The sequence below is a fragment of the Cetorhinus maximus genome, chromosome 15, assembly GCF_964194155.1.
Source record: "Cetorhinus maximus chromosome 15, sCetMax3.hap1.1, whole genome shotgun sequence".
Lineage (NCBI taxonomy): Eukaryota > Metazoa > Chordata > Chondrichthyes > Lamniformes > Cetorhinidae > Cetorhinus > Cetorhinus maximus.
Window position 1 is genome coordinate 26,990,924 of NC_135893.1, and position 12,337 is coordinate 27,003,260.

Genomic DNA, 12,337 nt, shown 5'->3' on the forward strand with positions numbered 1-12,337 from the left:
TGTTAGAACATAAGAAATAGGAATGGGAGTAGACCATTCGGCTCCTCGAGCCTGCTCCGCCATTCAAGATCATCATGGCTGGTCTTTGCATTTCGATTTCCACATTCCCATCCAACCCCGATAACTTTGATTCCCTTGCCTATCAAGAGTCTACCTCCGCCTTAAAAATATTCAATGACCCCCACATCCACCACCTTCTGAGGCAGAGAATTCCAAAGTCGCACAACCCTCAGAAAAAATTTCTTCTCATCTCTGTCCAAAAGGGTGACCCCTAATTTTAAAACAATGCCCCCTAGTTCTGGACTCACCCACAAGAGGAAACATCCTTTCGACATCCACCTTATCAAGGCTGTTCAGGATCTTGTATATTTTAATCAAATCACCCCTCACTCTTCTAAACTCCAGAGGAAACAGGCCCAGTCTGTCCAACCTTTCCTCGAAAGGCAACCCACTCATTCCGGGTATCAATCTATTAAACCTCCATTGAACCACCTCCAATGCATTTACATCCTTCCTTAAATAAGGAGACCAAAACTGCATGTGGTGCAGTCTCACCAATGCCCTGTATAACTGAAGCATAACATCCTTACTTTTATGTTCAATCCCTCTCGTAATAAAGGATAGCATTCCATTAGCCTCCTTAATTACTTGCTCTACCTGCATGCTAACATTTTGTGACTCATGTACTAGAACACTTAGATCCCTCTGCACCTCAGAATTCTGCTGCCATTCTCCATTTAAGTAATACTCTGCTTTTTTGTTCTTTTTTTTAAGGGAGGGAATATGAGCAATCTGAAGTAAAAAGAGAAAGAACAGCAATTTGCCACATTTTAAGAGATCAACTTTCTTGGTTTAACTCTGCTAATGAAGTGTTGCACTTAAAATATTTATTGGTTTCTTTCCACCCTCCTATGCAATTCCAGCAATTTATTTTTATTTTGGGAATGCCAGATCACTTATTCTCCACATTTCTTATTTTAGTGTCAATATATACTCCCATCAACAATCACCATTTGCCTGGGCAAAATGCCAGAGGGCAGTCAGTGCTTAATTAACATTATTAGCACATCAGTCTAAAGAGATCAATGTATGGATGCCTCTATAGGGCACAGGTGAGTTCATAAGTTCACACATTTATTGCTTCGATATTGCTTGTAGCTCTTTAAGTGTGTCAATATATTACTGTATTTAGTTTTTGGGTTCTTCATAATTTCATCAGTGGGGCTGGAAATGACCAGCTAATCAGTACTGAATTGAATCAGAGAACAGAGTCATAGAAAGCTTACGGCACAGAAAGAGACCATTAGCCCATTATGTCTGTGCCAGCTCTTTGCAAGAGCAATTCAACTCATCTCATATCCCTGCCTTCATAGCTCTGCAATATGTTTTGCTTCAGATATGCTCCAATTCTCTTTTGAAAGCCACAATTGAATCTACCTCCACTGCATTGTCAGGAAGTGCATTCCGAACTTTAACCACTTGCTGCATAAATAAGCTTTTCCTCATGTAGTCATTGCTTCTTTTGCCTATTAACTTAAATAGGTTTGCGATCCTTCTCCCAATGGGAAGAATTTCTCCCTATCTACTCTGGCCAGACTCATGATTTTGAATACCTCTATTAAATCTCTTCTCAGCCTTCTCTTCTCCAAGGAGAACAGCCCCAGCTTCTCTAATCAATCTCCATAACTGAAGTTCCTCATCCTTGGAAACATTCTCGTGAATCTTTTCTGCACCCTCTCTAATGCCTTCATATCCTTCCTAAAGTATGGTGCTCAGGACTGGATTCAATACTCCAGGTGAGGCTGAACCAGTATTTTATACAGGTTTATCATAGCATTATTGCACTTGTACTGTTATGTCACTATTTATAAAGCCCAGGATCCCATATGCTTTAACCTTCTGTCCATCCCCATTAACAGAATGGAGAAAAAAAATGGCTTGCATTTATATAGCACCTTTCACGACCACCTGACATTTGAAAGTTCATTACAACCAATGAAGATTTTTGAAGCGTAGTCACTGATGTAATGCAGAAAACGTAGCAGCTAATTTTCGCACAGCAAACTCCCATAAACAGCAATGTGATAATAAACAGAAATTCTGTTTATTGTGATATTGATTAAGGAATAAAAATTGGCCAGGACACTGGGGATATCTCCCTGCTCTTCTTCAAAATTGCTGGAAAAAAAGACATTTTTGTCAAAGCTTTTCATCTTGCAATCATCAGGATAATTCGCAAAACAGCCAAATGTAAAGTGAACAACAATTTATACTGTATGAGATGAGAGTGCTGATTGGTTGACAAGTGGACTCTGATTGGTGGAAGCATTGCCATGGACGATGCAGCAGTTGATGTTGACTGACAGTTAACTGCCAAGCATTGTTAGAAATTTAAACCAGGCAGCTTGACCTTGATTGGTCAAGGCATTACCTGAGGAATGAACCAGAGAATAGCTGTCACTTATTTTGTTTAGCTAAAACAGGTGCAATGCGTGTACACATTCTTTATGCCTGCAAAGAGGGCCCTGTGTATTAATATATGTAGCTTCCAGTACACACAAATGTGCCACACTGTAAGCCCAAATGACAATCCTAAATTGGTTGTCAGTTTAATTCTTAACACATTGAGGATTATTTAGCAAATAATGTCCAATTGTTGAATCACATCTAATGTTGGACACTGTTTTGAGTTTTGAAATCATGTGCTGGTTGGCTACAGTCTGTACCTTGCCCATTGCGAACAGTGAAAGGGACATGCTGTTTTATATGATTAACCAGCCTTTGGGATGTACAGCCTACATACCTAGCATCACACTGGTACTGAAATTAATATACCACATCACTCATTTGTGATAGGCAGAATGTCTTTTTGACTTAATGACAGCATTCTGTTAACGGTGAACACCATTTGTGTTGCTACTGTATAGTAGCAGTGTGAAACAGCTAGCTTTGCCTATGGCTCAAATTGGAGATAGCTTACCCTTCCAGGGTATCCTAAGGTAGACTGGGTAATTTTCAGGGCTGAAAGTGACAGCCTTAGCCCGTTCATGAGTTTGCACGATATACAGCATGAAATGATCTGATCAGGGTAGCCATTATCCCACAGAATGCCTTGATGCCCTATTTTGGCATCAAGCTTGCACGGTGAGCAAACGCCTTGGGTCCTATTTACAAAGTTGCTGATAAGGCCAATCTTATAGCATGTGGAACTGTAAGAATCCCAAAGTGTATATTGCCCAGTGAAGATAGGCTTGCAATAATCAGTGGTAGAGAACCCCCTGGCAAATTTCTCAACTAGTACATCAAGGAAGGGGAGTTCATTTGACTGCTCCATTTCAAAGGTGAATTCGAGTGCAGGATGAAGTCCATTAAGGAAACTTTTACTTGCAACTGCAGATTTAAATATATCAAACATATCATCCACATATTGGAAACATGCAGGGGTAGGAAGTTAGGTGTCATTCCATCGAAGACATGCTTCTCATGGAACCCAATAGAGATGTTTGCGACATCTGGAACTAGAGGGGAATCCCATGACAACACCATCTATTTGGGCATGCATTGTGTTGTTTAAACTGAACTCACCTGCAGAAGTTGCCGAGTTCGTAAGTTCGATGAATACTGACTCACGTAATGGTGGCAGGTCTAGACCACCATGTTATAGTGCCACAGCGTAAATATCTATGGCTTTCTCAAGTGGAACAATGGTGAATAGACTAGTAATGTCAAATGAGCACTGGTGCATTCTCCATGGCAACACCTCCACCAATCAGAGTCTACCTGCCAAACAATCAGCACTCTCTTCTCATACAGTATAAATTGTTGTTCTCTTTACATTTGATGTTCTTGAGAATTGTCCTGATGAGTGCAAGGCAAGCTTTGACAAAAATGTCTCTTTTTCAGCAGTACTCAAGTTCTGTACTACCAAACAACTACTTCTTCAAAATAATGCCATGGGATCTTTTGCATCCACCCACACAGGCAGATGGGGCCTTGGTTTAATACCTCATCAGAAAGATGGCACCTGCAGCAATGCAGCATTCCTTCAGCGCTGCACTGGAATGCCAGCCTAATTTAAAAATAGATGGAAATGGCAGATGTGCAGATCTGCTTCCATTTTCTTTAGTAAAAGAGGATTACTTTTGGGCAAATAGCATTCAGTCTCCTCTCTTATCTAACCTGGATCTAAGTACACCACCAGCAATTGCCGTTCTATGTCATACAGGGCACTGTTCCAATCCCTGGACAGGGAAGAATGAGTTAATGTTGGTTGCGAAACCAGCATAGACCTTAGTCTCCCCAAAAGGAGTGATAGATATGCAGCCAAGAGGAGTACATGGTTTCTGCTCATCGTTCTCCAATACTTCTGCAGGAGAATATTCATGAGCATCAGGCAAAAAGTGAAGATAGAGATAACTTGCATTTATATGGTTCCTTTTACAACCTTAGGACATTCCAAACACACTACAGCCAATGCAGTCCTTTTGAAATGTTGTAACAAAGGAAACCCAGCAGCCAATTTGCGTACAGCAAGGTCTCACAGACAGCAAAGAGTGATAATGATTAGATAATCTGTTTTTAGGCACTGGTTGAGGAATGAATATTGGTCAGGACATTGGAGGAACTCCCGTCTTCTTTGAAATAGTGCCAGGGTATGTCCACCTTAAGAGGGCAGAGCCGTAGTTTAACCTCTAATCCAAAAAGGGGGGGTGCAGGATTCTCTCAGTAGATAAAGAACAAGGCTAAACAGTGATTTTTTTTTTCAGTAATCTGTAGACACTGTCTGACCACGTGAATAATGGCCACTCCATAGCAACTGACTAGACTTCAGAAGAGTGAATGCGGAGTTGGTCACTCATATCCCAAATCACATCAAGTCCTAGCCACCCATCACGTGTGTGCTGATCTACATTGGCTCATGGCTCTCAGTCCAGTAATGCCTCGATTTTAAAATTCTCAACTTTGTGTTCAAATCCCTCCAAGGCCTTGCTCCTCCCTAGTTCAGTAACCATCAGTCCTCCAAACCCACCTAGATCCCTGTGCTCCTCCAATTCTAGTTCCTTGCACATGCCTGGTTTCCTTTACTCCACCATTGTTGGCCATGTATTCAGCTGCATGCCTGGGCCCTAAGCTCTGGAATTCTCTCCCTAAACCTCTGCCTCTTTCTCCCCTCCTTTAATGTGATCCTTAAAATCTACCACTTTGGTCAAGATTCTAGCCATTTGCCTTAATATCTCAGGTGGCCCGGTGTCAACTTTTGATTGACAATGCTCCTGTGGTGTCTTGGGACACGTTACAAATAATGACTCTCTCCATCTCCTCTGGTACTATTCCCTAAGAGGACCCCTGCTCTTCTTCAAAATAGTGCCATAGGATCTTTTGTCATCCCCCCCCTCCCCCCCACCGAGGGGGCAGATAGTGTCTCCGTTTTAACATCTCATCCAAGAATGGGCACCTCCAACAATACAGCACTCCCTCTGTACTACAGTGGACTGGAGTGCCAACCTAAATTTCATGCTCCAGTCTCTGGCATAGGGCTTAAACCCAGAACCTTCTGATTCAGAGGCAAGTGTGTCACCCACTGAGCCACAGCCAATACTCAACAGACACTGTAGTAAGAAAGTTCATTCCTGATTAATTAATAATCAAATCACGGAATGGTTACAACACAGGTGGACACCATTTGGCCCGTCATATTTGAGCTGGTTCTCTAAGAGCAACTCAAGTTAGTCCTACTCCTCTGCCTTTCCCCCTTCTGCCACTGGGAATAGTTTCTCTCCCTATCTACTCTGCTCAGACCGCTCATGATGTTGAACACCTCTATCAAATTTCCACTCAAATGTCTCTAAAGAGAATAGCTCCAGCTTTGCTAATCTATCCATCTTAGTGAAGTCTCTCGTCCCCCAAATCATTCTAGTAAATCCTTTCTGCAACCTCTCAAATGCCTTCACATCCTTCCTAAAGTGTGCTTACCAGAATTGGACACAATACTCCAGTTGAGGCCAAACCAGTGTTTTTATAAAAAAATTCACCATAAAGCCTTTGTTTTTGTACCCTATGCCTCCATTTATAAAGCCAAAGATCCGTATGCTTTATTAGCCAGTTTCTCAACTCCTTTCCTGCAACCTTCAGTGATTTGTGCAGATACTCCCAGGTTCCTCTGCTCCTGCACTCCTTCCATTTTAGAATTGTATCCTTAAGTTTTATATTGCCTCTCCTCGTTCTTCCTACCAAAATATATTACTTCACACTTCTTTGCATTAAATTTCATCTGCCGCGTGTCCGCCCATTCCAGTAGCCTGTCTATAACTATCCTCCTCACAATTCACAAGACTTGCAAGTTTTGAGTCATCTGCAAATTTTGAAAATTGTTCCCACGTCTCGGTCATGAATACGGATCAAGAAGAGCAGCGTTCAGAGTACTGAGCTCTGGGGAACACCACTATATATCTTTCTCCAGTCCAACAAATAATCGTTCATCACCACTCGGTTTCTTGTCACTCAGCCAACTTCATATCCATGCTGCCACTGTACCTTTTAATCCATGGGCTTTAACTTTGCTGACAAGCCTATTATGTGTCTCTTTATCAAACACCTTTTGGAAGTCCACGTAAGCCTTATCAATAGTTTAATTATTCTATAATGGTTTCAGATAAAGGAAAATTATAATTAAATAAATTGAAAACAAACTTTGAGTATTAAAACGACAGAAATATTTTGAGGTTGCAGGAGGGAGACTCCAAAAACAGTGATATTTAGAGTTTACAAAGAGAACAAAACCTGGTTGACTGCTTCTATTCCAGATTGATATGACATCCACTCAAGTTGTTTCTCTTGAAATACCGACTTGTATTGTTACAGCACCCTCATTACATGGCTCGGAAACATCAGTGTTTCTCACACACAAAGATTTGCTTTCAGCGGCAATGACTATTGCAGATGGATAGGATTAGGTTGACAAAATGGTTGTAATAACTGGCAGGTAAATCATCCCACCGACACTTCCATTTTGCTGAATTTCATTTCTCCAGTTTGCAAGTTTTTCTTGTACTGAACATATAGAAAGAATCTAGGAAGTTGTGTGTTAATAAATTGTTGCCTACACAGATTTCAGTAAGGCATTTGACAAGGTCCCACATGGCAGACTGGTCAGGAAAGTGAGATCTCATGGGATACAGGGGAAGATGGCAGGTTGGATCCAAAATTGGCTCAGTGACAGGAAAACAAAGGGTAATGGTCGATGGATGTTTTTGCGAATGGAAAATGGTTTCCAACGGTGTTCCATAGGGCTCAGTTTTGGGGCCCTCGCTGTTTGTTGTATATATTAATGATATAGACTTAAATATGGGAGGCATGATTGGGAAATTTGCAGATGACACAAAAATTAACCATGTACTTGATGGTGAAAAAGGTAGGTCTCGACTCCAGATTGGTATCAATGGTTTGATTGGGTGGGCAGAGAAGTGGCAAATGGAATTCAATCCAGAAAAGTGTGAGGTAATGCATTTGGGGAGGGAAAACAAAGCAAGGGAATATTCAATAAATGGGAAGTTATTGCGAGGAGTTGAGGAAGTGAGAGATCTTGGAGTGCATGTCCACAGGTCCATGAAGGTGGCAGGACAGGTGGACAAGGTGGTCAAGAAAGTATGTGGAATGCTTTACTTTATTGGAATACAAAATACAAATACAAAAGCAGGGATTTAATGATGGAACTGTATAAAACGCTGGTTAGGCCACAGCTGGAATTTTGTGTACAGTTCTAGTCACCACATTACAGGAAGGACATAATTGTTCCAAAGAGAATGGAGAGCAGATTTACAAGAACGTTGCCAGGGCTTGAAAATTGCAGCTAAGAGGAGTGATTGGGCAGGCTAGGGTTGTTTTCCTTAAAACAAAGGTGGCTAAGAATTGACCTAATTGAGGTGTACACAATTATGAGAGGCCTAGATAGGGTAGATAGGAAAGACTTGTTTCCCCTAGCTGAGGGGTTAATTACCAGGGCACACAAATTTAAGGTGATTGGTAGAGGGATTAGAGGGGACATGAGGCGAAAAGCTTTTTCACCCAGAGGGTGGTGGGTGTCTGGAATTCACTGCCTAAGTTGGTGGTTGAGACTGAAACGCTCAACTCATTTAAAAAAGGTACCTGGATCTGCATCTGAAGTGCTGTAACCTGCAAGGCTACGGACCAGGTGCTCAAAAGTGGGATTAAAGTGAGCAGCTAGTTACTTTTTTTCTCTTTTTGGCCTGCGCATACATGATGGGCTGATTGGCCTCTTTCTGCACTGTAATTTTTCTATGGTGCTATGTTTCTAAATATACTGTAAAACTGTTGTAGGAAGATGATCAGCCCTGGTATGTAATTTCAAATTTTTCACCTCCTCCCTTCAGAAGGCTCAAGGTTCTTGTTGTTGTACAGCTCAACAAAAGCCAACTGCCTCTGGTATCTCATTGTATTCTCTCAAACATGTGTCAGTTTTCAGCAGGAGCAATGGGAAGCCTGGTTGATTCCCCTCTTCCCCACTGCTAATCCAGGGACACACTCTTTTATCCAAACTGTTACCCTGGCTCAGGTCATTAACTCAGCACACAAATTAGGAATTGAACCAGAGACCTTTCTGGTTTGTGTAGCTCAGTGTCACAAAACTCAGATATCAGAGCACCTCAACATCAGTTTGCAAACCAAATCCACAACTACGACATGTTGTGGGAAAGGTTAAGCGTGGTAAGAGGCTTTACAAGGGTGACAGTTCAGCCTACACCCCTTGCTATCCAGGGCCGACCTTCGTTGGGGGGACTTGAAGGGCTCTTTTGTATAGAAAATTATTTTTAGTCTCCTAATCTGAAACTGCTCCACATCAGACACCATCGTCACACAAGAGGTCAGGGGAGCCAATTAGCTATGATGGGCAGGAGAGGATACCAGAGAAGCAACAGTTTCCTCTGCTCATGGGTCTAGCATCTGGTATGGTCATGACTGGCAACTCACCATAAAAGGCCCCGCAGCTTCAATTCAGGCTTTCTAGCCTTGCCACTGCCTCGGTGTTACTGAAATTACATTTAAACATGCTACTTTCTCTTTCCATGAATTGTGTGTTAGTGCTGGTAATTGAAACACTTGCCCATCATCAGCATTAAATAGTCCCAGTTGATTGTAAAGGTGACAATAAAATTTCTTCCAAATTAGCCTAACAATTTTCTTCAACCGTGTAAGAGAGTTCCCTACAGCAACTGGGTCACATCTTTCCCCATTTCCCACATCGAACACCATAGTCTCAGTGAGATTGCCAATTTAGTGCCTACATTTCACTTTTGTAAAGCTTCTACACAAACAGAAACAGTATTCAAGAAGTGGGAGCAGGATTATCAAGAAAGAAACAAACAGAAGTAACAGGATTAGATCACAGTGAGTGCATTTAACATTGTAAAGCAGAGGCAGGATAAAACTAAGCAGATCAGGGAAGTCCCAAAATGCAGAAGCTTTGAAATTGTGTCATGCAAGATTAATAACAAGTCCCTGATGAAATTCTTCTGTCTGCTTTTTTCAGAGAACAGGATCCAACTGTTCAAAACACTGTTCAAAAGAAAAATACTGCGGATGCTGGAAACCCGAAATAAAAAGAGTGCTCAAAATACTCAGCTGGTCTGGCAGCATCTTTTGGGGAAGTCATAATGAACTCGAAATGTTAACTCTGTTTCTCTCTCCATAGATGCCGCCAGACCTGCTGAGTATTTCCAGCGCTTCCTGTTTTCGTTTTTGTTCAAAAGAAACTTTTGGTTAATACAGCAAAGAAATTTCTCATTATTACTAACATTGCACAGTACAACCTCAAGGCAAGAGTACGAAATTTTACAGCTTTTCTACCCCTCTGGGAACTGTGGTCTCAAAAGGGTTATTTGATATTAAACTTAGGTTACAGAAGTGCCTGTTACAAGCTGTTAGTGCAAAGGAATGCACTTCATTGAGATTGCAGGGTAGACTGCATTAAACATCAGCAGCATTGAAGAAACAATGGAACACTTACATCTTTATTTGCATACACACAGTCGATTGTCACAAAGATTTTCCTTAAGGATGACAGAGGAAATGGTATGAGCCAGCTGTGGGTAAGCACTTATGCTTCAGAGTCTGAAGGTCATGGGGTCAAGTCCCAAGCCAGAGACTTGAGCACAGACATTAAGGCTGCAACACCAGTGCAGTACTAGAGTGTCCTGCTCTGTCTTTCGTTAAACCAAGGAGGCCCCACCTACCCGCTCGGATGGATGTAAAAGATCCATGACATTATTTTGAAGATAAGGGAAATTATCCCCAGTGTCCTAGCCAATAATATTTATACCTCAAATCGCTATCACTAAAACAGATTAACTGGTCATTATTACATTGCTATAATAATATAAAAGCAAAAAGCAGCAGATGCTGGAAATCCAAAACAAAAACAAAAATACCTGGAAAAACTCAGCAGGTCTGACAGCATCTGCAGAGAGGAACACAGTTAACATTCGAGTCCGTATGACTCTTCAACAGAACTAAGGAAAAATAGAAAAGAGGTGAAATATAAGCTGGTCTAAGGGGGGGTGAGACAAGTAGAGCTGGATAGAGGGCCAGTGCTAGGTAGAAATAACCAGGAGATGTCATAGACAAAAGGATAAAGAGGTGTTGAAGGTGGTGATATTATCTAAGGAATGTGCTAATAGGTGACATTAAGGGTAGAAAGCAGGACGAGCAAGGTACAGATAGCCCTAGTGGGGGAGGGGTGGGGGGAAGGGATCGAAATAGGCTAAAAGGTAGAGATAAAACAATAGATGGAACTACATTTAAAAATAATGGAAATAGGTGGGAAAAGAAAAATCTATATAAATTATTGGGAAAAAAAGGAGGATCGGAAAGGGGGTGGGGATGGAGGAGAGAGTTCATGATCTAAAATTGTTGGACTCAATATTCAGTCCGGAAGGCTGTAAAGTGCCTAGTCGGAAGATGAGGTGCTGTTCCTCCAGTTTGCGCTGAGCTTCACTGGAACAATGCAGCAGGCCAAGGACGGACATGTGGGCATGAGAGCAGGGTGGAGTGTTGAAATGGCAAGCGACAGGGAGGTCTGGGTCATGCTTGCGGACAGACCGAAGGTGTTCTGTAAAACAGTCACACATTATTACATTGCTGTTTTGGGAGCTTGCTGTGCACAAATTGGCTGCCACATTTCCTACTTACAACAATGAGTACACTTCAAAAAGGTACTTCATTGACCTTAAAGCACTTCGGGATGTCCAGTGGTTGTGAAAGGAATGCAACTCATTCTTTTTCGTGTGTTTAAAAAGATAATTTGCATCACAATAGCCTATACTGGTGAGTGACTGCTCAACCTGTTGAAAACCAGAGAAAAAAAATGGCAAAGAGTTAAGTCCTTAGTTTTCCCAGATGAGCCTGCCAAAAACCAATCCTTTCAAAATCTTGGGAGAACTGCCCTTTGTCTGCTTGGCTGAGATGCCAGCACTTTCCAATCTATGTTGGAAGATTCTGGGCTCAATTCCATTGCAGGATTTCAGAAAAAAAAATCTAAGTTGACACTCCTGAGCAATGCTGTCAGAGGTATTGTCTTCGGGTGGTGGGGAGGTTGGTGGCGGGACCAGAGAAGCAAAGCTCAATCTGCCTACAAGCATCAGATGGATGTTAAAGATCCAACTACACTATTCAAAAGGAGAAGGCGATTCTGGCCACCTGCCCACATTTTTCTTTAACTGATTATTCATTCCATTGTCATTTGAGGGACCCTGTTGAGGAAAAAATGGCTGCCAGGTGTGCCTATATAACAACTTCACTTCAAAGTAACTCACTGAGATAAGGTACAAGATGAATGCAAGTTCTTTCTACCCTCAAGAATTTAATGGTGACGTGAAAGGGTACTGTTTAGCAAAATATTAATGAAGGAACCCTTACAAGAACTAGTGACTCCGGAGAACATGTATAAGCTATTAGCCTTTTGGATTCCCAAAACAAAGTGGATGCCTACCTGCCATCTTGAAGTCCAATTACAATAATTGGACTGTCCCCAGGTTTCTCCATTGGACAATCGACATTGTCTTCATCCTGGATCATTAGAGGGATATACTCCATGCACAAGACCCGGGAGCTAGCCTGGAAGGACTTGACGTGTCTGGGAGTGGATCTATTTAAGGAGAAAAGATCAACCTGCCCCAGCCCCTGTTCTCGCCCACTGCCAATCTATAGAAGGGCACAGGAAGGAAAAGACACAAACATTAGGTTTTGTTAAGCTGCTTAAAAAGAGACCATTTAGTAAACTTTGAAACATACAAGGTCCTACATAGTACACAATGACTGACAT

General features: G+C 41.8%; 1 protein-coding gene across 1 annotated transcript in view; it reads right to left on the reverse strand.

The window, feature by feature from the left end:
* The window catches only part of LOC144690565 (rho guanine nucleotide exchange factor 10-like protein), a 173,129-nt gene that overhangs the window by 17,488 nt on the left and 143,304 nt on the right, over positions 1–12,337 (reverse strand). The window contains exon 24 of the mRNA XM_078558178.1: positions 12,005–12,216. Coding sequence (XP_078414304.1) covers positions 12,005–12,216 — 212 coding nt within the window. The remainder of the gene's footprint in view (positions 1–12,004; positions 12,217–12,337) is intronic.